At 52.3% G+C, this 27,052-nt stretch overlaps 2 protein-coding genes across 7 annotated transcripts; one reads left to right on the top strand and one right to left on the bottom strand.

Moving 5' to 3' along the window:
• Positions 1-5,117: 5,117 nt before the first annotated feature.
• Positions 5,118-18,860, top strand: DOK4 (docking protein 4). Of its 5 annotated transcripts, none has more exons than XM_054248620.2 (9): positions 5,118-5,286; positions 11,506-11,749; positions 15,043-15,150; positions 15,303-15,417; positions 15,685-15,804; positions 15,925-16,114; positions 16,799-16,937; positions 17,090-17,213; positions 17,331-18,860. In XM_054248620.2, the coding sequence occupies exons 2-9, from the start codon at positions 11,684-11,686 to the stop codon at positions 17,447-17,449; spliced, it is 981 nt and encodes a 326-aa protein (XP_054104595.1). In that variant the 5' UTR covers positions 5,118-5,286; positions 11,506-11,683; the 3' UTR covers positions 17,450-18,860. The 5 variants fall into 5 exon arrangements, with proteins under 5 accessions (XP_054104595.1, XP_002761055.1, XP_008984184.1 ...); XM_002761009.6 differs by having other exon boundaries at positions 11,503-11,749; XM_008985936.5 differs by having other exon boundaries at positions 17,090-18,860.
• On the bottom strand, positions 18,814-26,805 carry POLR2C (RNA polymerase II subunit C). 2 transcript variants are annotated; one of them, XM_035282363.3, is made up of 10 exons: positions 26,662-26,805; positions 26,413-26,462; positions 25,767-25,872; positions 25,213-25,281; positions 25,007-25,059; positions 21,855-21,983; positions 21,078-21,129; positions 20,688-20,856; positions 20,461-20,535; positions 18,814-19,836 (listed from the first exon to the last, which is right to left on the bottom strand). In XM_035282363.3, the coding sequence occupies exons 3-10, from the start codon at positions 25,846-25,848 to the stop codon at positions 19,692-19,694; spliced, it is 774 nt and encodes a 257-aa protein (XP_035138254.1). In that variant the 5' UTR covers positions 25,849-25,872; positions 26,413-26,462; positions 26,662-26,805; the 3' UTR covers positions 18,814-19,691. The 2 variants fall into 2 exon arrangements, with proteins under 2 accessions (XP_035138254.1, XP_002761051.1); XM_002761005.7 differs by lacking the exon at positions 25,767-25,872.
• Positions 26,806-27,052: the final 247 nt, after the last annotated feature.

Genomic DNA, 27,052 nt, shown 5'->3' with positions numbered 1-27,052 from the left:
TCCCAAAAAAGAAATCTCTTTGGGAAGCCAAGGCAGAAGGATCACTTGAGCCCAGGAGTTCGAGACTAGCCTGGGCAACATAGTGAGACCCCCACCTCATTTTATATATAATTATTATTTTAAATCTCCAGACTCAAATGTTTTTGTTGAATAATTCTACCAAACATTTAAAAAATTAACACCAATTCTGCCAAATTGCTTTCCGAAAATAGGAGTGAATTCTGTTCATTTAATTTTATAAAGTCAGTATTACCCTGATCTTAAAACCAGATAGAAGTAGTACCAAAAAAAGAAAAAAAAGAAAAGTAGCTGGGTAGAGTGGCTCACTCCTGTAATCCCAGGACTTTGGAAGGCCATGGCGGGTGGATCACCTGAGGTCAGGAGTTCAAGACCAGCCTGGCCAACATGGTGAAACCCTGTCTCTACTAACAATACAAAAATTAGATGGGTGTGATGGCAGGCACCTGTAATCCCAGCTACTTGTGAGACTGAGGCAGGAGAATTGCTTGAACCTGGGAGGCAGAGGTTGCAGTATGCCAAGATGGCGCCATTGCACTCCAGCCTGGGCAAGAGAGTAAGACTCTGTCTCAAGGAAAAAAAAAAAAAAAAGGCTAAAGATGAAAAATCATATATGTCAATATAGGAAAGCATTTGACTAAATTAAACATTCATTAATGATAAAAGCTCTCAAAAAATAAAAGAGCAGAGAACTTCCACAATTTGATAAAGAGCATTTCCAAAAAACCTTCCAATAACATTGGTCCTTAATGATGAAAAATTGAATGATCTCCCGTAAGATCACAAACAGGGCAAGGATGTCAGCCATACTACAACATGTTACTGAAATTTTTTTTTCCAGATGGATTCTCACTGTGTAGCCCAGGCTGGAATGCAATGGTGCAATCTCAGCTCACTAAAACCTCTGCCTCCTGGGTCATAGTTCAAGTAATTCTCCTGCCTCAACCTCCCGATTAGTGAGATTATAGGCACATGCTACCATGCCCAGTTAATTTTTGTTTTTTGTTTTTTGTTTTTTATTGATAGAGATGGGGTTTCATCATGTTGGCCAGGCTTGTCTTGAACTCCTGACCTCATGATCTGCCTGCCTCAGCCTCCCAAAGTGCTGGGATTACAGGCATGAGCCACCATGACTGGCCCATAGTGCTGAAAATTCTAGCCAATGCAATAAAGCACTAACAAATAGGTAGAAAAAGATGAAAAAAGCCTTTTCTACATGAAGATGACATGATTACATAGAAAATCTCAAATAATCTACAAAAAAAAAAAAAAAAGAGAAAAAACTCCTAGAACTGATATGTTTAGTAACGTTGCAAAATATAATTACACAAAACTACTTCCATATACTAGCAATGAACTCATTCATGGGCAGCAAAATTAAAAATGAAATACCATTTAAAAATCACCAAAAATAATTAAAATAATTAGGTGGAAAGCTAACAAAATGTGTGTAGAACCTGTATGCTGAAAACGCCATAATGCTGATGAAAGACATTACAAACAAATAAATAAATGGAGAGACATACTGTGTTCTTGAATTGGAAGACTCAGCATAGTAAAAATGTCAATGCTCCCCAATTGATATACAGGTTTAATGTAATTTCTATCAGAATCCCAGCAAGATATTCTGTAGCTATAGATAACATTATTCTAAAATTTACATAGAAAGATAGAGAATATTACTAGGACAGCTGAAACAATTTTGAAAAAAGAATAAGTTGGGGCTGGGTGCAGTGGCTCTTGCCTGTAATCCCAACACTTGGGAGGCCAAGCTAGGAGGGTCATTTAAGGCCAGGAGATTAAGACCAGCATGGGCAATAAAGCAAGAACTCTGTCTCTACAAAATAATTTTAAACATTAGTTGGGCATGGTGGTCTTAGCTACCCAGGAGGCTGAGGGTAGAGGATTCCTTGAGCCCAGGAGCTCAAGGCTGCAGTGAGCTATGATCTCACCACTGCACTCCAGCTTGGGTGACAGAGTAAAACCCTGTCACAAACAAACAAACAAACCAATAACTAGGGAGGAATTAGTAACAGTCTACTTCAGGGGTCCCCAACCCCTGGACTACAGACCAGTACTGGTTTGTGGTCTGTTAGGAACCAGGCCGCATAACAGGAGGTGAGCAGCTATGAATGAGCTTCATCTGGATTTATAGCTGCTCCCCATGGCTCATATTACAGCCTGAGCTCCGCCTCCTGTCAGACCAGCAGTGACATTAGATTCTCACAGGACAGCAAATCCTACTGTGAACTGCACATGTGAGGGAGCTAGGTTTCTCCTTATGAGAATCTAATGCCTGATGATCTGTCACTGTCTCCCATCACCCCCAGATGGGACTGTCCCATTGCAGGAAAACAAGCTCAGGGCTCCAGGTGATTCTACATTATGGTGAGTTGTATAAAATTATTTCATTATACATTACAATGTAATCATAATAGAAATAAAGTGCACAATAAATATATTGTGCTTGAATCATCCTGAAAACACCCCCTCAACATTCATGGAAAAATTGTCTTCCATGAAACTGTCTGTGGTGCCAAAAATATTTTTGTGTTTTTGAGATGGAGTTTCACTCTTTTTGCACCGGCTGGAGTGCAATGGTGCGATCTTGGCTCACTGCAACCTCAGCCTCCTGGGTTCAAGCGATGCTCCTGCCTCAGTCGCCTGAGTAGCTGGGATTACAGGCGCACACCACCATGTCCAGCTAGTTTTGTCTTTTTATTGGAGACTAAAATACAATATGGTTTCACCATATTGGCCAGGCTGGTCTTGAACTCCTGACCTCTAGTAATCCACCCACCTGGCCTCCCAAAGTGCTGGGATTATTAAGCATGAGCAACCCTGCCTGGCCTTAAGACTTACTATACAGGTATAGTAATGAAGACTGTCCTGTCATTAACAGAGAGATAGACATGCAGATGAATGAAACAGAACAGAGAATCCAGAAATACATCCATCTGATTTTTTACAATGTCACAAAAGCAATTCAATGAGAGTGTTTTCAGCAAATAGAGCTAGAACAATCAGACATCCACAGGCAAAAAAAAAAAAAAAAAGAAAAAGAAAAAAAAATCAAACAAAAAAAAAACAACAAAACCTCTATCAAATCTCACCCCTGCTATAAAATCCAACTCAAAATGAATTACAGACTTGAATGTAAAATAATATTATGGAATTTTCAGAATAAAACATTGGAGAAAATTCAGAGTTTTTAGATTGAGCAATAAAAGCATGATCCATAAAAGGAAAAATGGACAATTCAGACTTTATCAAAATTTGAAACTTGTGTTTTATGAAAGACATAAGTGGATGAAAAGACAAACTACAGACTGGGAGAGAATATTTGCAAAGGACATAGTCAACAAAGGACTAGCGGGTAGAACATACAGCTCTTGCAACTCCACAGTGAAAAAGCAAATCATCACACTGGGTACAGTGGCTCATGCCTGTAATTCCAGCACTTTGGGAGACCGAGGCAGGTGGATTGCTTGAACTCAGGAGTTTGAGACCAGCCTGGGCAGCATGGTGAAACCCTGTCTCTACAAAAAATCCAAAAAAATTAGCTAGGTGTGGTGGTGTACCCCTGTAGTTCCGGCTACTCAGGAGGCTGACGGGGGGAGGATCGCTTAAGCCCCGAGGCAGAGGTTGCCCTAAGTTGAGATCACGCCACGGCATTCCAGCCTCAGTGACAAAAAAAAAAGATGCCTTTTTATTGTGAAAACTCATTTGTGTTCTTGTTGTTAGTCAAAGCTCCCCTAGAGGTTTCTGGTATTGAAAAACAGTTCACTGTGATGAATCAAGTGCTGGGAGCTTTATGGGCTGTGGTTTGAAGCAAAGCAGGTGAGGTCAAGTTTGAAAGATGCATACAGAGGTCAGGAGGGCGAGGCCCAGGCTAGCTTGGCTATGGGGCCTGTGGTTGGTTAGCTCAGGCTGATCACAGACACCACAGTGACCATCAGGGCAATTTTCAGACATCCAGAGGCAGCCTCCTTTTCAGCTCCTGGGCAAGGCTGAGGCCCAGGTGTCTCCCCGGGAAAGCACCCATCGGTGAGTGTTGGAACCCTTGGTCCCTCACTGCTTTAGGCCTGTTCCTCTGAGACACCTGGACGGTAGCTGGATGTGGAGCCATTTTCACTTCTCAGGATCTTGGCTGTTCAGGTATCCTATTGTTTTGTTTTGTATATACGGTCTAAAGCAGCGGCTCTTACACATTAGCGTGCATCAGAATCGCCTAGAAACCTGTTAAAGCACTAGTTTCTGCTGGAAACTCCCAGAAATTCTGATTTCATAGGTCTGGGGTGGGTCAGGGAATTTGCATTTCAAACAAATTTCAAGGTGATGGGAGGCTTCTGGTCTAGGGATCACACTTTGAGAAGCCCTGGTGTAAAAAGCTGTCGACATGAAAATGAGAGGGGGGACAGTTTCTCCCCAGAGGAGGCATTGGGCAACTTCTCCTGTCCCTGCCTGGCACAGCTGAGGCCTGTGATTGGGGATTCCCACAGATCAGTGACTCAACAGGCCCGAGGGGCAGAGGTGAGGGAGTTGGGGGCTGGGTGGGGGGAGTAATGGAGGGGAATGAAGTTTGGGCTTGAGGGCAAAGTCTGGGGGGGAGCCTAGAATGGGAGAGCTGGATGTTTTGAAGGTAGAGAGGAGATCAGGGGAGACAGAGGGGCTGGTGCGGCTACTTGAGGAGGGGTAGAAAAGGAGGTCACTGTGGGGCTGGGGGAGCTGGGCAGTGGGGTCTCCGGGGAGTCAGTAAGGGGTTAGGGGAGCAATGGGTGTGTATGTGATTCCTGAAGAAGTGAAGGGGTTGAGATTTGGGGGCTGGGAGCTTATGTGGAGTTCAGCTTTCAGGGGCTGAGAGGCGATGTGGGTTTGGGGACCCAGGGAGGGGCGGTGGGAATCAGCCAAAGGTACCGGGGGCGACCTGAAGAGGGTATGGGGGTGTCAGGGCAGAAGTGGGGGTGCCTGGGCAGAAGCTAAGTCCCGCGGCTCGGAGGAATACGGCGGGGGCCAGCAGCCAGGGCGGGGCAGGGGGCGGGGCGGGGGGCGGGGCGCGGCGGCGGGACCCGGCGGAGGAGGGAGCGGAGCGGAGTCCCAGCCTGATCCGGATCCCGAGCCCGGTGGCCGCGCCTCCCTCACGGTCCCCGCCTGGAGCCCGGCGCCGCCGCCGCCCTGCCGCCCCCGCCGGCCACGCCGTGACGCGGGCATGAGCCTGCTCCGCGGCCCCGCCGAGCAGGCGCCCCTGGCCAGGGCTTCGGCGCCCAGGTAAATTGGGGGGCGCGAGGCAGGGAGGGGGACATAGGCCGAGCAGAGCCCGCGAGAGCCTTGGCGTCTCCCACCCCTGGGGACCCTCAGTAGCTTCCCGAACCTGAGGACGCTCCATCCCCAGGGACCTTCCTACTCTGGGGTTGGGGGCCTAGAGGTCCGCCACCCAAAAGCCAGTGCTGCCACCCAAAAGCCAGTGCCTGGGCCCTGAAACTCCCTGAGCTCTCCCCACCCCCAGTTCCCCTCTCCGTGGGAGCCCCTGTCGCGAGCTGACCTCACCCGCACCCACACAAACCCTATCGGAGCAACCCAAGCCCAGCGCTCCTGGGCCTGCCAGCCGGAAGGGGCATTACCCAGCCCCTGGCAGCTCCCAACCTCTCTGCCTTCCTGCTCCTCCCCTAGCCTCCTGTTCTCTCAACTGCTCCAAATTCCAGGAGATGGTTTTCTGTACCCCAGCTGACCCCCACTGCCGACCCTCTCCTGCCTATGGAGTTTCCACCCACAGCCCACACTCATGGCCAGCTGCCTCCTGTCCTTGAACCTTTCTCCACTGGCCCCCAAGGTCCTGTCCACCTTCTCCCCCATGGCCGTCAAGGCCCTGGATCCAGTTACATGCTTTCTGTTGCTGAAAAGGAACATGAGCGGAGGCTGGGCACCTGGGTGATGTGGCAGAGCTGGGGCTCTGTGCAGCCTGCCTGCCCCAGGCCAAGGGGACACGTCAGTTGCTGGGGCGCTTCCGCTTCGATGGAGGGTGTGGATTGGAGGGGTCTAATGGCTAGGGCAGCAAGGGTCCTGGCAGCGGCTCTAGGAGACCCCACTTGGGCAGTGTGGGGTGGGCTTGCTTAGGGCAGGTTATTTCCAGGACCCTTTCAGAGGGATGTGGCACCAGTACAGGTTCTTCCTGCCCCCGTCCCCCACTCTGAGTCCCAGGAGCTGTGCCTCCTCTCCCTGGTTGCTTGCCTTGCTGTGCTAGTACTGGTTACTCCCAGCACTGCCCTCCTGGGCAGGGCAGCAGAGCTGGGCATGATCTCATCCACAACCACGGCCAAGGTGGGGCCGCCTGACCAGGCCTGGCCTAGGTGTCAGCAGCATGCTCTTCCCTGAGGCAACTCTGAACCGAACTGCAGGTCTTGGGCGCAGCTGGTTCTCCAGTAACAGCCTGCCTGCTGGCCATGCCACCTCTGGAAGCTGAGCCGGGTTCAGCCAGATGGAGGCTGGTGGTGGTGGAAGAAAGGATGGGGAGGAGGACAAGTTCTAGAGAGAAATTATGAGTTCAGCCCCCAAATATTGAGTGCCTCCTCCCCACTGGGCACCATTCTGGGAGGTAGATAGAGCTGTTGACTAGACAGATGAGGACGAGCCACCAGGGAGCTGACATTCCAGATGTCTCTCTGTGGCCAGAAACAAATGGACAGATGTAGGAACAAGGAAATCCCATGGTGGTGTGCAATGAAGACAGCTGCACCTGATGTTGTGAGAGAGGCCGACTAGCGGGGTTCCTCTGGTGAGGGTAGTCAGGGATCTCCTGGAGGAGGTGAATGAAGCGGTGGAATGAACCTTGAGCATGTGAGGGACCAGTGTTGTAGGTGGGAAACAGCCAGTGCAGTGGTCCCTCGAGGGGAGTGGGGTTGGCTTGTTGAGTGGTGTGCAGGGGACCCAGGAGAGCAGAGTGGTACCAGGCCACAGCCTGGCTTAAGGGTCTGGGGGACCATGGCTGTTCAGATGCCCCCTCCTTCTGCTGTCCTTCTCTGCCTAGGTGGGTATTTGGTCTGTCTTTGCCATCCACCTTGATGAGACTTGTTTCAGGTGGTGGCCCCTATGGGGATCTGTTGGAAGACCTCCCAGCCGGCCCTGATAACAATCTGGGGGGTAGGGTGGGGGCAGAGTGGCAGGTGATGGGAAATGGCCCTGGTGCTGGAAAGAATCCCACAGATCCGATCTTCGCCGTGGGGTGGAGACAGCCAGACAACAGTGAGATGGTGTCCAGGTAGGGCTGATCCTGCAGCCCCGATAAGATCCGATCTGTCAGGGGTGGGGAGGCCCAGCCAGGCAGGCAGCCACCCGCTCAGTCATTGGTTTCGAGTAGTGTTTGTTCTGGAGCCAAAGCCTCCAGGCAGAATCCAGGTGCAGGAGGGAGTGCTCAGAGTGACTGCCCCATGGGGTAGGTGGTCATGGAGGGCCCTGGGAGTCTCCCTGCCCCCCTACCCCTAAGGACACCTCCCAGCCCCCTACCCCAAAGGAGCGTTTTGGAGCTGGCTCTCCCTGAGCAGGAGCCTGTAGTGGCCAGGCTCTGGGCAGGTACTGTCCCTGGGTAAGCAGCAGTGTTGGTACCAAGCTGGGAGGCAGGATGGGGGGCAGCTGCTCCTCTCCTCCCCCACTGGAACTCTGAGAAGTGCTGCTGGACAACCTGCTTAGCTGGGAGCTCAGAGCTCACAGGCCCCATGCCTAGTGCTGGGGAAGAACCCAAGACCTCAGGTCCTGTCGAAGTAGCAAGCATTCTTCCTGCTGCAGGCCTGTGAGGCTGGCGGTGGCTCAGGAGTGATGGGGACAGTGGCCACAGGGACAAACAGGGGAGGGGCTGCTTCAGCCCAATTCCTGGCCTGCTCATCCTCAGCTTCCCTCCACTTGTTTTTAATTTTTTTCATTGATTTTTTGAAATTTTTTAGAGACAGAGTTTTTCTCTATCGCCCAGGCTGGAGTGCAGTGGCTTGATCATAGCTCACTGCTGCCTGGAATTCCTAAGCTCAAGTGATCCTCCCACCTCACCCTCCCCAGTAGCTATGACTACAGGCACATGCCACAGGCCCAGCTCATTTTTTCATTTTTTGTAGAGATGGGGTCTCCCTATGTTGCCTGGGCTGGTCTTGAACTCCTGGCCCCAGATAATCCTCCCACATTGGCCTCCCAAAGTGTTGGGATTACAGATGTGAGCCACTGTGCCCGGCCTGCCCTCCACTTCTTGCTGTCCTATTGGGTCTTCATAGGCTCGGCTTGGGGACCGTCTTACTTGCTTAATACAGTGCAGTCCCTCTGGAGGATGGGTTGGTTCTGGGCTCCCCCACCGCTTGACCTCATTGCCTGTCAAATTTGTGGGTCCACCTGTTGGCCCTGACCCTTCCCTCCTCTTCTTCCCAACCCCCTCTTGCCATACCATTTTGGGTCCTAGGTTAAGTCTTGCTCTTGCAAACCTCACTGGGGACTAAGTGTGGCCAGGGGTCCCTATGACTCAGGGCTGGAGCAAGCTGCCAGGACTTTGCCACCCAGGCTTTCCCATGAAGGTCATTCTTCCCGCTGGGGACCTGGGGTATGGGACAGGGTAGGGCCTATGACACATGCAGCAGGAACACTCCTGAGAGCTTGGGGCCACAGTCCCTGGTGGGGTGATACTGGGAAAGAGCAGGCTGGCTTTGGGTGGTTTTATCACCCTGTCTGGGTAGCAACTCTTGAAGGAAAAAATACAGACACACGGGCCGGGCTCGGTGGCTCAAGCCTGTAATTCCAGCACTTTGGGAGGCCGAGGCGGGTGGATCACAAAGTCAAGAGATCAAGACCATCCCGGTCAACATGGTGAAACCCCATCTCTACTAAAAATACAAAAAATTATCTGGGCATGGTGGCACGTGCCTGTAATCCCAGCTACTCAGGAGGCTGAGGCAGGAGAATTGCCTGAACCCAGGAGGCGGAGGTTGCGGTGAGCCGAGATCGCGCCATTGCACTCCAGCCTAGGTAACAAGAGCAAAACTCCATCTCAAAAAAAAAAAAAAAAATACACACACACACACACACACGCACAGCCCCTGGAGTTTTCAAGGTAGAAGCTCTGGCCAGGTGCAGTTGCTCACACCTGTAATCTTAGCTCTTAGGGAGGCCGAGCCGTGCAGATCACTTGGCCCCAGGAGTTTGAGACTACCCTGGGCAACATGGTGAAAACCTGTCTCTACAAACAAGTTTTTAAAAATTAGCCAGGCATGGTGGTGTGTACCTGTAGTCCCAGCTATTCAGGAGGCTGAGGTGGGTGGATCACTTGAGCCTGAGTGGTTGAGGCTGCAGGAAGCCATGATCGCACTCTGCACTCCAGCCTGGGTGACAGAGCAGGACCCCTGTCTCAAAAGAAGAAAAAGAAAAAGGGTCCCAAGTGGGCAGGCAGGTGCCTCATGGATTCATTTCCTCATTTAAAGTAGGTGGATTTATCACATTTTTTCCAGTGGGGAAACTGAGGCATGGGGTCTTAAGCGGCTTGCCCAGGACTACACAGCCAGCTGGATTCACACTCCTAGCCATGCCATGTCTGGGCTACCTTGGATGAACCCAGGGGCCCAGTGGCTTCCTGTAGGTGTGTTGACAGGGGGCTCCCACCCTGCGGACCCACAGCCAGCAGCCAGCCTGCTCAGCATCTTGGAGGAGAACTGCAATTGCTCTGGGGAGAAGGCAGCTCCAGAGGCAGGCAGTGAAGACAGAGCTGAGAAAACTGATCCATGTGTGGCTGCCAGAGCCCAGATGTGGCAGAGCTGTTGGGGATCAGTTGCCAGTGAAGGACCCCAGACCAGACCTTACAGGAAGAAGTGGACCGCCTAGCTGTTGGAGGGTCTTGGACCCCAGGAAGCTGGGATAGAGGTAGTGAATGGGCAGGAGTGAAATTGAGGGGGCTATCGGGTGCAAGTGGGATAGGGGAGCATTACCCTCTCTGCCCTTCCCTTGTTTTCGTGTGCCCACTGGGGTAGTCCCATCTGTTCCTTGTTAGGCACTCAACAGACAGGCCTCCAGGACATTAATTAATGCCAAGCTGCTGGCAGCAGCATTCCTGCCCCAGGGCCCCGTTCTGGCAGCACAGATACCCAGCTGACCCCAGAAATGCTGCTGCCATCCCACCCGGTGATCCTGTAGACATCGGGTCCACATTGCTGGCATAGCCCTGCCCCCAAGGCTGGCGGGCAGAGAAGACTTAGGTGGTGGCAGGCAGCCAGAGACAGTGGCAGGATGCTCCCCCTCAGGCTGGCCTCCATCACCACCCTGGACCTTCTCCTTCATCCCTGGCTCTGCCCCAGGCCTGCTGTGTGACCTTAGTCATATAGCTTACTCTCTCTGGGCAACTTACTTTCTCCATCTATAAAATGAAGTGGTTAGACTGGGGCATTGCTAAGGTCTCCCTCTGAGTCGGAGTCTTTGTTATCTGTTGATCTGCCTGATTTGGGGTGGCTCTGCTGCTACCCACATTTCCTGCTCCATGTTTACCTCCCCTTGGTGTCCCACACTGTCTCCTGAATGTCGTATTGCCCCAGGCCCTGGCTGGTTCACCTGTATTTAACTCCTGCGCTTGCTCAGGACACGGAGGCCCTGCTTGGTTTGGCCAGACCTAGTGGCCTGTTAGACCCCAGGCCCCACCCTCATGGACTGGCCAGTGTTCCCAACCCCAGGGCCAGGTCAAGGCGTCTGCTCCCACAGTAGCCACCTCCAGCTGGCCCAGCACATTCCTCAGGCTTATCTGGGGCCCGCCCCAGTGGACTCTGCCCTCCCACCCAGGAAGCAGCACCCAGAGCTACGGAAGAGTTGCAGGGGTTCGGAGTAGGCTCAGCTGGGGCTCAAGGTAGTGATTCTTAGCCTGGGGCTGGAGAGAAACAGGGACAGGAGGGCAGAGGGGTTTGGGTGGGGCGGGGGGTGCTGCTGCGCTGGCCAGGCAAATAGTCTTTAACATTGCAGAGCATGGGGTTCACTCAGATACCCAGGGGTCCTTTCCTGGGACTCCCTCCCCCATCTCTGGGAAGGCTCCTGCTTCCCCCCTACCCCTGGGGGCTCTTGTACCCAGAAAGGAGCTTTTGCTCATGGCAAGTTGCCCTCAATTTGCCCCAAAGTTATCACCGTTGATGGGGCCACCAGCCTGAAATGCTGAGGGACAGCAGCTCCTGGCCACTTCCCTTCAGGAGTCCCCACCTCCACAGTCGGAGCCGAGTCAGTCCTCCCAGGAAGGGGTTAAGTGCCAGCCCCAGCCATGAGGGAGGGGACTGGGCTGGACCATTTTCCTCGCTGCTGCCTCCACCTCAGTTTTCCTGAATGGTTCTGTCGTACTGGGTGGGGAGGGAAGGGAAGGAAGAAGGGCGGGAGGAGAGAGGGAGGGAGGGGGAGGGAGGAGTGTGGGAAGAGGAAGGAAAGAAGAGCGAGACAGCGAGAGGAAGAGAAAGATGTCACTGTCTCTAATCTCCCTGTCATTTTTATTTCCAGCAGGCGCGGGGCGAAGGAGCTACTAGAACAATGCTGAGGCAGGCAAGGTGAGGAGCAGCCCCTCGAGGCAGCCCCGACGGAGCGTCTGGAACAGGTGATTGGAGGAGCCGGAGACCTAGGCACCTGGGCATTCTTCCCCTTGCCTCCGCCAGGCCCGGAGCCCCCAAAAGGTGGGGGAACCATGGCGACCAATTTCAGCGACATTGTCAAGCAAGGCTACGTGAAGATGAAGAGCAGGAAGCTCGGGGTGAGTGACCCTGAGCTTCAGAGGGACCCTGCTGAGGGATGGGGGCGAGAGGACTTGGTCCGGACACAGAAGGCATGGCGTGTGGGGCACGCGGCTGCCTGCCAGCCGCTGGGCATCGTGCATCTCTGGTCTTGGGACTCCTCGCCAGCGGTCTGCCTGGCATGTGCCTGGGCTGGGTTCTGCCTGCTGCAGCTCCTGCCCCAGAGGGCTGGCTGGCATCCCAGCAGCTGGGCCAGTGGTGGTGGTGATGGTGGCAGTGGTGGCCACCGATGGGCAGGCGACTCCCCTGCTATTGTTGAAGTTGTCACCACAGCAGCAGCAGGAGCGGCTGGCAAGACCAGGCTGTGTCTGAGCTGAGAAACAGCTCTCGCTTCCCTGGCCTCCTCTCCCTTCCGTTTGCCCCCCACCCCCAGCCCCCCCTCACCTCTCCTAGCCTCTTTTCTTTTCAGTACCTCCTCTCCCCTTGCTTCTGACTGCTTTCCGTGTGCAGATCTTTAGCATATTTTTGATTGTCTTTTTTAATGTCAAAGAAGTGTTTGAAAAGGGGAGTGGCTGGCTGGGGGAGATGGGCTGGTATGAGAGGCGCCAAAGCTGATCTTTATGTGGTTTCTAAATGAGAACTTTGGGTAGAATGGCCCAGTGCTCTGGGACAGGCTGCTTCCCTCCAAGTTGTTGGTGGGTGGCTCTGTGCTTGCCTGGTGCTTGTCCCTGAACTGGGGGCTTGGAGGGGCTATAGAGAAGAGGTCTTACTGGGCATGCACCCTGTCCCACCCCCTTAGACCCCCAACTGGTGAAGATCTCCCCAGAAGGCAGGAGCAGAGGCCCCGGGGATCAACTTAATGATCTCGGCCAGGCTGAGAGCTGCCTCTATTCCTCTGCCAAGCCCCCCTGCCAAAGACAGGTCTGGCAGCTGCCCCTTCCCCTGTAGGAAGGACAGCCCTGGTGATGGAGGTCACCCAAGTCTCCTGTTTGACCCAGGACTCCTATCCTCTCTCCCTTCTCTCTCCCATTCCCTTAAAGGCGCAGGTAGGTTCAGGCTGCTCAAGGCTTCCTGGTTCAGCCTGAGTAGGGTGGGGGGATGCTGCCGGGCTTCCCTACCTGGGTACCAGACAGAGCAGGGCTGGCCTTGGAAAGGGTGGTTCTGGCCCCACCTCCCCTCCTGTGCCTCCCTGCCCTGGGGCTCAACCTAGTTGAGACTGGGCCCTGGCAGCCATTGGCTACTTTGCTCTTTACTCTTCCTCTGAAAGAGGGATCAGCCCACTGACTTGGAGCACAGAACAAAGAGAAGCTGAGGCCGAGGCAGGGAGCCCAAGGAAGCGGAGGCCTAGCTTCTAACATCACTGCTCATTCCTTTGGCCCCAGACTTAGCAGGTCCCCAGGTGGGCTGAGGCCTTGCCCAGGGCAGAGCATGCCAAGAAGGCACCAGCTACAGGGCAACCACTCATGCTCAGTATCAAACCTGTTCCCAAGGGAGACTGAGTGGCTGACAGGTGGGCACAGCCCGGATGGGGGGGTGGGGCGTGGCCAGGTCCTCTCCATGCAGGGAATTCTCTTCCCTCTGAAGACAGGAGCCTCACTTCCCCTGGTGTGAGAGGCTGCAGCAGCCATTCTCATCTCAGCCTACAGAGGCGAGGGGGAGGGGCTGAAAGAGATCAGGAGCTGGCTCTCCTACCTGCCAGGGCCTTTCTCCTGTGGCAGAGCTGTGGCAGAGTGTTTCTGAAGCACTGATCAAAGCCCTGTGCGAAGTGGGAAGGAGGGCTCTTGAGCACGTGGCTCCCTGGGGCTGTGAATGTGTATCCTGTAACCAGGCAACCGACGTGCCAGGCCCCCAGGCCTTCTGCCCCTGATGCTGTGGGCTGCCTGGAGCCCACCCTGGCAGGGTGTATCTGGGTTGGCAGCATCCATCCATTCATCCATCCATTCATTCGCAGTTCCTTCATGTGGTCATTCACTTGCTTACCACGGCTGTTAATGAGGCTACCAGGGTTTGAGTGAGGATTCTGAAGATAAAATTCAGCGTCTGTCTTAAAGGAGCACTGCAGCTGAGAGCTGAGGGCCGCTGAGGTTTAGGTGGATAGAACAGGGGCCAAGCCAGGTCAGGGGTGCAGGAGTAGATATGCCTCCTAGGGTACCAGCGAGGAGCCAGGAATGGCCTGGCTCTGAGGGGCATCTTGAAATGGGGGCTGCCTAGGACTACTGCACCCTGGGACCTTGCCTGCCAAGGACCTAGTGCACCCATGACACAGTAGGGCTGAGGAGGGGATGGGGCCCAGAGGTCTCCTGGCCTCCTCTGCCATGCTCTCGGCTGCCACTGTCTCCCTGCTGTTTCCAGTAAGAGGAACACCAGAGATGCCCGGAGAATGGGCTCTGCCAGGCTTCTGGAATGCCCGCTGGAAGGAGTAGGTAAACCCCAACCACAGACTTTGGGCAGAAAAGAGCCTAGGCGGGAGGGAGGGGCTGTGCAAGGGCAGCTGAGGTGGCTGGCTAGGGCCAAACCCTCTGCACCGTGAATGATAGGCCCGTCTGTCCCTTCAGTCCTAGGGTGGCCACTCCCCTCCCCTCCCCACTACTCCTCACCCCACGGGAGGAATCCGTGAAGCTACAGAGAACATAGGTGGTTTAAGATACAGGGGTCTTGGCAGTGGCCCGGACAAGGAGGGAAGGCACCATGCTGTGGGAGGAGCCCCAGATTCCCAGCTCCGCCCCTTAACCTCGAACAGCCTTGGGTTCCCAGATGGAACAGGGCCCCTTACACTCCAGGGTTGGTAAGTGAATGAAGAGTGGAAGCTCCCAGAGACAAGAGTGAGTGTTACCTATGTAAAGAGCTCTCACCTGACTCAGAGAACTAGGGGCTCAGGGATGTGCAGGTTGGCAGGGGGCGAGGATCCAATCCCTGTTCCCAGGAGGCCCCTCTGTGGTGGCTGGCACTGCCTGAGCCCTGGCCAGATCCTACAGTGGGCTGTGAGGGTCGGCTCTGGATCTAGACAGCCTGCTGCAAATACCAGCATCACCATTCCTTAGCGTTTTGATGCCTCACTTTCCCATCTATAAAATGGGGATGATAACAGGAGTGGCCCTGAGACTGTGCAGAGTGTTAGTAACAGTGTGTGAGCAGGAAGCACTCAATGAACGTTGGCAACTCTCACTAAACTCAGCGGTGCACACACTCAGGCTGGGGCTTCAGGGAACCCTGCGCAGCACTGCCCCCTGTGGCAGGCAGGGGTGGCTGCAGGGCCGTGCTGGCAGGGTGGGAGTGGTCCAGGGAGGTCGGCTCATGTCATCTTGCCCCACAGATCTACCGGAGGTGCTGGCTGGTGTTCCGGAAATCCTCCAGCAAGGGGCCCCAGCGGCTGGAAAAGTATCCGGATGAGAAGTCGGTGTGCCTCCGGGGCTGCCCCAAGGTTAGGAGGCCTGGGCCCTAGCTCCCCCAACCTGTAAGCAAAGGCGGTCTGCTGAGGCCTGAGGTCTGCACACCCTCCTGGGGGTGGCAGAGCTGTGGGGGATGCAGAGAGAGGCGCCCGCCTGGCTAAGTCCCTTGTGGATGCTGTCCCAGGTGACAGAGATCAGCAACGTCAAGTGCGTCACGCGGCTCCCCAAGGAGACCAAAAGGCAGGCAGTGGCCATCATATTCACTGACGACTCGGCACGCACCTTCACCTGTGACTCAGGTGAGGCGCTGAGTGCAGGCCTCCATCTGCCTCCCCTGGGGTGGCTGTGGTCAGAGGTCTAGCCAGGAGCAGGCAGAGCAGGGCTAACCCTGGGTGGAGATGGTGGTGGTGTGTGTGTGGGGTTGGGGGATGCTTTGAGGGAGCAGGCCCCCAGGGGTGAGGCGGGATAGACCCATTGTCCTTGCCCTCCCTACTGTGCATGGTGGCATAAGTCAGGCTGGGCAGATGGGCACCAAGAGCCGCATGATGAAGTAGCATTTTCTTCAGAGCTGGAGGCGGAGGAGTGGTACAAGACACTATCTGTGGAGTGTCTGGGGTCCCGGCTCAATGACATCAGTCTAGGAGAGCCTGATCTCCTGGCCCCAGGCGTGCAGTGTGAGCAGACAGGTGAGGCTGGGCCCTGGCCCTAAGGGTGGGGAGGGGGAGGAGGAAGAAGAGAAGAAAGGAGGGAGGAAGCCCCAATCTGGGACATCTCTGGGCCCACTTGTCCTCCCTCCCTGACTCCAGATCGCTTCAATGTCTTCCTGCTGCCCTGCCCCAACCTGGACGTGTATGGTGAGTGCAAGCTGCAGATCACCCACGAGAACATCTACCTCTGGGACATCCACAACCCCCGTGTGAAGCTCGTCTCGTGGCCCCTCTGCTCACTTCGCCGCTATGGCCGGGATGCCACACGCTTTACCTTCGAGGCCGGCCGGTAGGACCCTCTCGCCTCCCAGCCCTGTTCTACCATGGTGTGAGGGTGGCTGCAATTCACTGTGTTGGGCACTCACTGTGCTAGGAGCTTGGTTTATTTATTGACATAGCAATTCCAAGGGGGAATATAATGTTCCCATTTTATAGAAGAAATGGAGGCTCAGAGGAGTCACTTGCCCACAGCATGCAGATCGAGTGAAGCTGTTACCAAAAGTCATACTTTGGCTTAAGTCAGATGTGGGTCTAGGCACTAGTTCTGTGACTGTGGACCTGCATCTGGGTCTCGGGGTAATAAAGCACCTAGCCTCCTAGAATTACAGCGAAGACTGGGTATCCCCCCACTTGAACTCTGGAGTCAGCCTGCCTAGACTGAAATTCTGTGTAACTCTCTGTAGAACCCCGGTTGAGTTACTTAGCATTGTATGTCTGTTTCCTCATCTATAAAATGGTTTGGGAAAATGCATAACAATGAGGAAACTATTAATGGTACAAAGGCCAGAGGGAGATGGTAGAGAAAACTGAATGGGTTAATTCTTCTAAAGCATTCTGAGCACCAGCTGGTAGAGAAAATGCTCAGCATATTTGTACCATGTGGTCAGAACCCCAGACCACAGCGCTGCCCGAGAACATGCATGTCTGTGGGAGGTCCCCACAATCTTGCCCTCTGTGCCATCTGTGTCCCCAGGATGTGTGATGCTGGGGAAGGACTCTACACCTTTCAGACACAAGAGGGGGAGCAGATTTACCAGCGGGTCCACAGTGCCACCCTGGCCATCGCAGAGCAGCACAAGCGGGTCCTGCTGGAAATGGAGAAGAATGTGAGGGTGAGGCAGCAGGCAGCAGTCCAGGGTATGGGTGGCAGGTGGACAGGCAGGGCTGAGTGCCTGGGGTGCACAGTGGAGGCAGGTAGGGTCTTGGGTGGGCTGCTCAGGGATACTGAGCCACTAATGGGAGCGCCCCCTCCTCTGCCCCACAGCTGCTGAACAAGGGCACAGAACATTACTCGTATCCCTGCACTCCCACGACTATGCTGCCTCGCAGTGCCTACTGGCACCACATCACAGGTTCCCAGAACATCGCCGAAGCCTCCAGCTATGCTGGTGAGTCGCTTCCATGCCCCACACCTGCCTGCCAGGAGGCTCCGTGGAGGCTGAGGCCTATTGGGCAGGGGTCTTTTGACCTAGCTCTGAGTTCTGAGCCTGCTTCTGTGCCCACAGGTGAGGGGTATGGGGCAGCCCAGGCCAGCTCAGAAACGGACCTCCTCAACAGATTTATCCTGCTAAAGCCAAAGCCCAGCCAGGGGGACAGCAGCGAGGCCAAGACCCCATCCCAGTGACCACAGTGCTGACGAGCACCCATGACTGCTGGGGGCTGCCTGCTGCGGGGCTGGCTGCAGTGTACTGTGGATGGCCTCAAGGGGCTGTCGGCCAAGAGCCTGGAGAAAGGGAGCAAAGTGCCCCCTCCTCACCCCCAAGGGTGAGGCTGGACTGAGGCAAAGGGCTGGCCACACCACCTGAGCATGTGTGAGGGGCTGGAGCTACCGTGGGACTATATACTGTTAATGATTTTAATATATATGGCTTACGACATACTCTGTATTAACGACATCCCCCACCTCATCCTGTCCTTCCCCACCAATACACACGCATTTATGAATTCCATGACCAGGCCGTGGTCAAGGCTGCTTTTGAGAATGAGGGCAATTGTGTCCATCCTCCATGGCACAGCCTTGCTGCCAGGACCTGCTTGAACTGCCAGGGCCAGAAGAGGGGGACAATTAGGGCTTGTGGCTGGCACTCTGGCTGCTGGCTTTTCCCAAACAGCCCAAGGGCTAGAACAGCAGGTGGCTTCTCAGTTCCTCTGAGCCTGGAGTGGCACAGGAAGGATCTGCGCTTCCACTGTGCTGCTTGCCAGCCTTGCAACTGGAGTTTGAAGCAGAGGCGACATCTGGTTGATACCTCAGGTGAAAATCTGGTTTTAAAATGTAACTTCTGCACAGGCTCCTTCCTGCTTTGTAGGCTGGGAAGATGCCCTCAAGGTAGGGGGCTGATTACCTCAGCCATGTGGAGGAAGGCTGGAACTTGTTCCTTCCCCAGGGCCAGGCCAGGAGGGAAGGCCGCAGCAGGACTGCCGTGGGGAGCACTCCTGCTGCCCCCCTCACTGACCAGGGGTGGACAATGCCCAAGCAAAAGGAGCCCCTTGGCCCTGTCTGGCCACTCTGGCCAGCCAAAAGCACTCTGAAACCAAGACCTTCCCATTTCCTCCTCCCCACATGGTGCTGAGGCTCCCTGCTGAAATGCAATTAAAGCAATTGATTTTCTAGTGCTGGTGTTTGTTGACTACCACGCAGAAGGGCTATCTATCTTTCTATTCACATCAAACCTTTGGTTGTGTGGGGTTTTTGTTGTTTTTTGCGTTTTGTTTTGTTTTTTAAAACTTTAGGGTCCTGATTTGTGGGAACAGACCTTCTTGTAAATAACCACTATTTGAGTTGTGGCAGGAGGATGATAAAGCATGCGGCCCCTCCCAAAGGAGCCCTTGAGCCAGAGAGGTGGCACAGTCAGCTCAGCTCTCAACGTGACCAGGGAATGACCACCCAGAGGGATGAGCTAGCCTGAAGGGGGGAACGGGGGTCCAAAGGTCTTTGGCGGGGGAGGCAGAGCTGGCTGGCTCAGCTAAGTGGCACGATGACGCATGAAGGAGATTATGTTGTGCTCTTTATTGCCAAAAATAAACACTTTTAAAAAGACAACTTCTGTTAATCAATAAATATCCTTTCCTTTCTGTACTGGATCTCTGCTTTTCTCCAGGCTGCCTAATTAACTTCTTTGTGTGTTCCTACCCGGAAACAGTGCTAAGGGGTTAGGGCCAGAGCCTTCATTAAGGAGAAATGAAATACTTCTCCTGTGTATGTGGGAGGGGCTCTTGCTCCTGCGGCTGCTTCCACCCCCACCACCACCACCAAACTCAGTGATTAGGCCACTGGTGGCGAAGGGGTTCATAACTGCTGGTAGAGAATGAAATACTGTGTTTATTTGGTGGGGAGGGGACAGCCAGGGTGTAATGCTATTCCCAAAAGATTATTTCTCAAATGAGGGACACCTGGGAATATAAAGTGCCAGCAGGCCGGCCCTGGAGCAAGGACTAGAAGGGTTTATAAGCTCCTTGAATCAAGACTGTGGCACTGGATCCTAACACCAGAAATCTAAGGTACAACTGAAAATTACTCCTTTTGGACAGGAAGGATTTAGCGTAAAGACCCAGACTAACCAGGAGAGAAGTTCAGTGGGTTCCCTACAGGTGCGCTGCAAACAGACTGGAAGGGACGTTCTGGGATCTGGGGAGCCCTGCTGGCAATTACTAAAAGCAGTCAGGACCAATAAAAACCTGTCCTGCCCAAACACCACCGCATCCCTGGTAATCTATCTATGACCCGCTTCTAGTTGGTACTGATGACCTGCCAAGAAGCTCAAGAAGCAGTAGACTAAATTCCCAGAAACTAGAAGAGCCTCAAGAGAGACCCTCAAATCCAGCTGCTGGCCTGAATCTCCGTTTTTGCTGAAGCAGGCAAGCTGCAGCTAATTTATGGTTAGCACGTCACTCTGGATCTCGTGGCTTAATTGAGTTTGTAAATCACTCAGTTTCTTCTTCAATCCAGAGAGGGCTGACAGAACAATGGTTTCAGGACGCAGAGAGCCACAGGACTCCACATTGTAGTAAAACCTAGGAGGTAAGAGTCCAGTGAGCACCCTGCAAGGCAGGCTGGCCAACCTGAGCTCTGGCCATGGAGAACCCTTCCTCGTTCAGGGTCTTGGCTCTGTTCCCACATGGAACTTGACCTTGGGCCGGGGCTGACTTCCCTTCATCTAAAACCTCTTGCATAGAGTAGTTTCAACACACTGCATGACCTCAAGGAGGCTACAACTACCTCATAAGAGTACCTGTGAAAATCCTCAGATTCTGTATGAACACACACCTCACTGAGGAGAGAGTAGAAAACCATGTGAGCAGTGACCAGTGTCACAGCCCCTTCAGTTGCCCCTGTGGAACTTGGGTCAAAATCTCTGCCCCTAGATTTGATCTGAAGAATCTTTTCTTTGGGGGCTGAAAATCAGAATAGGAAAAACCGGTAACTGGAGGGTCCTCTTTGTCACAGTGACCAAAGTGGGGGCTGGCGACATGCCCCCAGGGCATACACATAGCAAATAGCCAAGTTCAGCAGTCAGCAGCCCCTCCTCAGCTTACAAGAACTTCAAGGTGGGGAAGAAGGACTGCCGAGCCCAGAGCTTGCACCAAAACCATCCCTTCTGAGCCCCTTCACCTTCTCATGTCCAACCAGGGTCTTACCTCTCTGGCTTGCCATTGGGGTCATAGGGAGCCTGCGACTCATCCTCATCCAGCTCCGAGTACTCACTCTTTGGCCTGAGGTCAAACACAGGTCAGCACAAGGTTGCCACTGCTGCTTTTGGGGCACTCAATTTCCTAGAGAGCCTGCCACATCTCAGTCACCAGCAGCCATTTCCATGCCATGCCCACCCCCCAAATGCCTGCCACCACTCCTAAAGGGAACATACCATTCCTCAGGCTTGGGGTACACTGTGTGCCTCAGGGCATTGTCTGGATCATATTCAAAAGCCACCCCTGCGGTAGGGTTCCATTTGGCATGCTCCTTGCCAAAGCCCTTTTTGGCATAGGCCCGAAGTCTCAGCTCCTGGCCCTTTCTCAGCTTGACGATGAGAATGTCTGCAGGGGGAGGTACAAGTCAGTCAAGGCCCTGGAGAGAGACGGTTTTCCAAATTCTGACTTGGGAGTGCTACTGCAAGACGACACACATCTGGAAAATTGGGTCTAAAGCCAATTTACGATGAGACTAGACAGTACGAGGCTGTGCCTGGTGTCTGCATCCCACTGGCCCACACAGTGACAGGTCAAGAAGATGTCTGCACTTTCACTCCATGGCTTACCATCCTGCTCCACGTAGTCATTGGGGTCATTATCTCGGTTCCGGGATGTCACCTGTAGGGAGGCCAACAGGCATTCATTAGCTGCTCACCTCCCCAGTCACTTCCTCTGGCATCCAACTCCCAAAACCTCTAGACTGTAATCTGTCAATGAGGGAAGGGGCACCTAACAAGGCGGTGGCACAGATGTCCCCGAGGACTCCAACCCCTACTTCATGTTGTGGTGATAGCCTCAGGCAAAACAATTCCATGGCCTTCAAAAGAGTCTCTGGGCAATAGAGGGTGCACAGCACCAGCAATGCTAATGATGCAACGATGCCCAAGAAGAATCCAGAATTAGAACTTCTAGGGATCAGATTAAGGCAGAGGGTAACAGGGAAAGTCAACATTTTATAAGGATCAATCCCAGTCTGGCCCACTTGGAGCCAGAAAGAGAAAAGATCCCAGGGAAGCCAGGCACAGTGGCTCATGCCTATAATCCTAGCACTTTGGGAGGTTGAACAGGTGGATCCCCTGAGGTCAGGAGTTCGAGACCAGCCTGACCAACATGGAGAAACCCCATCTCTACTAAAAATACAAAATTAGCTGGGCTAGTGGCACATGCCTGTAATCCCAGCTATTTGGGAGGCTAAGGCAGGAGAAGTGCTTGAACCCGGGAGGTGGAGGTTGCGGTTAGCCAAGATCACACCATTGGCAACTAGAGTGAAACTCCGTCTCAAACAAACAAACAAACAAACAAAAAAAGATCCAAGGGAAAAGAGGATGCTGTCCTGCACTGACCGGAATAACCCGGGGGCTGTTGGAGATGAGGTCTCGAGATGTGACATGTCGAGTCTGGTCTTCATTGCACCGCACGTCGAGGGTGAACTCCACTGAGCACTCAGGGCAGAACTCCTCACATGTGCAGTCCTGAGGCAGGAAGAGAAGCAGAAATGAGTCTATGGGGGAGATGGCGACTCCTGCCTTGGCTCCCTGCATCTAATACCCAGTTCTTTAAGTTTCTTCACCTGTAAAAAGGGATTGATCAGTCTCCAGGTTCTTGTGGGCTATAACAATCTGGTATACCATTCTCACGGACTGCCCAAGTTTAGAGACAACTTATACATACACTAGCACCACATTTCCTTCCTACTGGAACCAGCTGCCAGGCCACCTCTGCAGACACACTGCTAACATCTCACTCTGGCCCTTGAAGTAGTCTTTCTCAGAGAAGCAAGGCTATGAGGGAGAGGAGGATGCTTCCACACTCTATAGTTCAGCTTCCCAAGAACTAAGTGGACCAGCTTGGGAATGTAACCACCATTTAAAATAAAACCAACAAGGAACAGAAAAAAGTACCTTTCAAGTTCTAGAGTACTCACCTTTTCTAAAAAAATCCTTTCTATTATGGAAAACTTCATACATATACAAAAATAGAGAAGCATGTAAGACACTGCCATCCCATAACCATCAACCACCTTCCATAATTAGTAAGTTTGCCATTCTTAAAACAACTGGCTCATACCCATGTTAGGGACTACCAACTGCAGTTTAACTTCAGGCAAGAAGAGAGTTACTAGGATGCAATCAAGCAAGCTGTTTTCTCCCTCACACTAGTGAGGAAAACCCAACATTCTTTTGATGTTTGCCTGATAAGGAAGAAGAAGCAACTAGAGGTCCCACCTGAGATGTCTGCAGTCACACACAGGTAAGGAAGGAAGGCAACCCAGACCCCAGAGGCAGAATTACTCTTAGAAATATGAAATGGAGCTGGGCACAGTGGCTCACACTTGTAATCCCAGCACTTCGGAAGGCTGAGGTGGGAGAATCACTTGAGACCAAGAATTCGAGACCAGCCTGAGAAATATGGCGAGACCCTGTCTCTACAAAAAAGTACAAGAAAATTAGCCAGGCATGGTGGTGCACAGCACCTGTAGTCCCAGCTACTCGGGAGGCTGAGGCAGGAGAATCACTTGAGCCCAGAAGATGAGGCTGCAGTGAGCCGAGATCATGCCACTGCACTCCAGCCTGGGTGACAGAGTGAGACTTATCTCAAAAAATAGAAAAATAAAGAAACATGAAATGAGAGAATCAAAATGTAATGGAAGATTAAAAATATGAAAAGGTACTCAACCTAAAAAAATGCACTGAAAGGAGAAGAGTCTGTTTGAGATGAAGAGACTAAAGAGCTATAAGGACCAAATGAATCTTGATCAAGACTGATCCACAAACAAACAGGAAAACAATAAAGAATATTTGGGGAACTATGAAAATATGAATATTGATATTACAAATTGACGCTTACTTTCTTAGGCATAATAAAAGTGTGGTTACGTAGGAAACTATTCTTATTAGGAAATGCATGCTGAAGTGTTAGGATGTCTCTGCAACTTTCACACAGTTCAGCAAAAATAACAACCATATGAAAAATAAAGCAAATGTAAAATATTAATAACTGGTAACTATAGGTGAAAAGTAAAAGGGTACTTATTATTCTAGTTTTAAAACGTTTCTACAGATTTTCAGAAAAAGCCAGAGAGAGATAAAGATATATATATATATATATATAGAGAGAGAGAGAGAGAGAGAGAGAGAGAGAGAGAGGGAGGGAGGGGGGGAAAGAGAAAGAGAGGGAAAGAAAGAAAGAAAAAGAGAGAGAGAGAGAGATACCAAGCCATCTTTGTTCAATAAATACTAGAAAAAAATTTAATGAAAGGAACTGCTAGGTGATAGAGCATGCACATATATATATTATGACAAGTCTCGCTCTTGACCCTCAGGCTGGAGTGCAATGGTGCGATCTTGGCTCACTGCACTTCTTCCTCCTGGGTTCAAGCCATTCTTCTGCCTCAGCCTCCAAGGAGCTGGGATTATAGGTGCCTGCCACCATACCTGGCTAATTTCTGCATTTTTAATAGAGATGGGGTTTCACCATGTTCCACGTTGGTCTCAAACTTCTGACCTCAAGTGATCTGCCCGCCTTGGCCTCCCAAAATACTGGGATTACAGGTGTGAGCCAATGTGCCTGGCCTCATGCATATCCTTATATAAGATACTGGTAAACTGCTCTTAATTGGTCGTACCACTGTCCCCACCAGTATCTATGTTTTATTTACTAAAATCAAAAATCTGGAGATGTGAAACAAATAGGGCAAAATGTTGAAATGTGACAACACAGTGTTAGGTGGCAGCATGGGTATTTATTACGATAGCTCCATGCTTTTCTGTGCTTGAACATTTCTTTTTTAAAAATACATACATACTTATAAGATATAACAAATTAGCCATCACAAAGATGACGTGGCCCTTGAGAGTATTAGAAAATGGGCTGATTCAGCATCACCCAAACCGTCAAGAGGAAATAGTCACAAGCTGCTATGTAATGCAGCCTAGTGAAAAGGATGAAGGTAATCTACTCCTATCCCACTCTCTCCCGACTTGAAGGTCTGTTAATGTGCCATCAGGGAGCAAACACAACCAGGAGGAAGAGCGAGAAACCCTAAGAGTATGGCCATGTTTAAGTAGCATCACCTGCAAGGGAAAGGCATGAGCCTGACAGACACGAGCACTAAGTCCCTCAGGAGCTGCTCTTGTGAGACAGCTCCCATTCCCTCTGATCCTTGCCCACCCCAACCTTTTGTTCACTTCTTTAGCATCCTCAGGCCCCTGACACTGGGAAGAGACGCTTCAGAAGGAACAGCTGCCACTCTGAGTATAAACTGGCATTCCAGTGGAGCTGACTAACAACAATCTCTGATGTTCTGTGCACTAACCAATCTGAAGCCCCATCAGAACCAAGGACCAAGGCCTGCCCAGGCTCTAGACAACATCTCCACATGGTTGTTCCGGAACTACAATACAACGCAAGTTGGATGCCAAATGTCAGGAAAAATCCCTCTGAGAACTGAACCCTCCCCACCGAACCTCACATTCCACCGAACCACACAGCATACCCGAGAGTACTGCAGCTTGTCCACAATGTCATCACTAATGAGGGGAATTAATCCTGTAAAAAACAGAAAAGCACTTTAAAGACCACCAAACAGTCAAGCCAAAATGAGAACCCAGAAGCCCCCTAGGAGTGAGGCTAGAAGGAGGCCCCCTCCTGACACTAGGCACAGTACCCTCCCTTTAACCTTCTAATACGGGGAGTACTCACCAAGCCTGTGAGCGATGAACTCATCATGAAGGACTGAGGAATTGGCATCAATTTGAACCCAGTCAATGGCTAAAAAATGAAGGAAGGAGACATGGAGTTTAACCATCAAATTTACCTACAGACTTAAGGCAGTTGCTCTCAAGATTTAGGAATCACCTGACACTAAACTGCGGATGGCTGGGGCTGACTCCACAGCACTAGAGTGCAAATGTTACGATGAGGAAACTGCAGCATGCAGAAGTTTAGTAACTTGCCCAAGTTTCACAAAAATACTAAGCACTGCAGCCATAGAAAGAACGAAATCACATCCTCTGCAGCAACATGGACATGGCTGAAAGCCACTATCCTCCTTTTTTTCTTTTGTTTTCTTTTTTCTGAGACAGAGTCTCGCTCCACTGCCCAGGTTGGAATACAGTGGCACAATCTCGGCTCACTGCAACCTCCACCCCCTGGGTTCAATCAATTCTGCCTCAGCCTCCCCAGTAGCTGGAATTGCAGGCATGCACCACCATGCCAGACTAATTTTTATGTTTTTAGTAGAGAAGGGGTTTCACCAAATTGGTCAGACTGGTTTCGAACTCCTGGCCTCAGGTGATCCTCAGCTTCAGCCTCCCAAAGTGTTGGGATTACAGGCATGAGCCCGGCCTGGAAGCCATTATCCTAAGAGAATTAACACAGGAACAGAAAACCAAATACTGCATGGGAGCTAAAACTGGGTACACAGGGACATAAAGATGACAACAGACACACTGGTGACTACTAAAGCGGGGAGGGAGGCAGTGGGGCTACGGGTGAAAAACTACTTGTTGGGTACTATGCTCACTACCTGGGGGAAAGAATCATTCACAACCCAAACCTCAGCATCACGCAATATACCCAGGCAACAAACCTGCACCAATGTACCCCCGAATCCAAAATAAAAGTTTTTTTTAACAATAGTAGTGAAAACAGTATTTGAAACCAAGTCTGCAGACTGCTAAATTCAGGCTTCTCAGCAATGCACACAAAGAACAAGGGTGGACCTAAGGGAGGCGGTCACTGGGCCAACGACACAGAGTATGGTCAAGTTTCTAGCAATGCACTTTTCTCAACACTCCCACCCTCAGCCCGAACCAAGAACTGGAAGGAGCCCCAAAGAGTGTGGGTGGAGAGGGCAGAGGAACCCGTGGCCCCGGGAACGCGGAAGCGGGGGGCGCTTACCTATTATGGGCACCTCAGCGATGAAGACCCTCCGAATAGAATTGGCCACCCTGAAGGATGAAAACCCAAGGGGCGTGAAGGTGGCCCAGCCTCGACAGGCTGGGCCCGGGCCGCAGGTTCCCAAAGCTAAAGCCCTGGCGCAGGGGGCAGCTCTGGAAGGACATCCTCCTCACCCCACTACATCCCCACCCCCAACCCCCAGGGCCCCGGCGCTCGAGAGCTGCCAGCCTCTTCCCTAGACAGCCTTACGCCAGGTCGGTGTTCTCGATGATGAACTTGACATTCTCGTCGGTGAGCTCCGTGATCCGCACGGTGGGCTGGTTAGCGTACGGCATCGCTCCCGGCGGCCGCCAGCCTCCGCGTCAGGTCCACGGTGACGTCGCCGCCAACACCGGAAGTCAGTCAGCGCGGCCCCCGCGGCTTCCGCAAAGACGGCTCGCAGCGCCGCCTGCTGCTCGGAGGCCGGGACCGCCGAGCGACTTCTACCGCCTCCTGCTTTAAAAAGTACCAGGTTCAGCTATCTCGGAGAGCAGTTTGGCAAAACATGCATATGTCCTTGACTCAACAGTAACACTTCTAAGAGTTCATACTGCAGAAACACTTGCAGTTGTGAACAAAGATACGAGTGCAGGGACGTTCG

Source organism: Callithrix jacchus, chromosome 20 (genome assembly GCF_049354715.1).
Source record: "Callithrix jacchus isolate 240 chromosome 20, calJac240_pri, whole genome shotgun sequence".
In the NCBI taxonomy this organism is placed as follows: domain Eukaryota; kingdom Metazoa; phylum Chordata; class Mammalia; order Primates; family Cebidae; genus Callithrix; species Callithrix jacchus.
The sequence above is the reverse complement of the archived record's forward strand: the minus strand, read 5'-3'. Positions and strand labels throughout refer to the sequence as shown.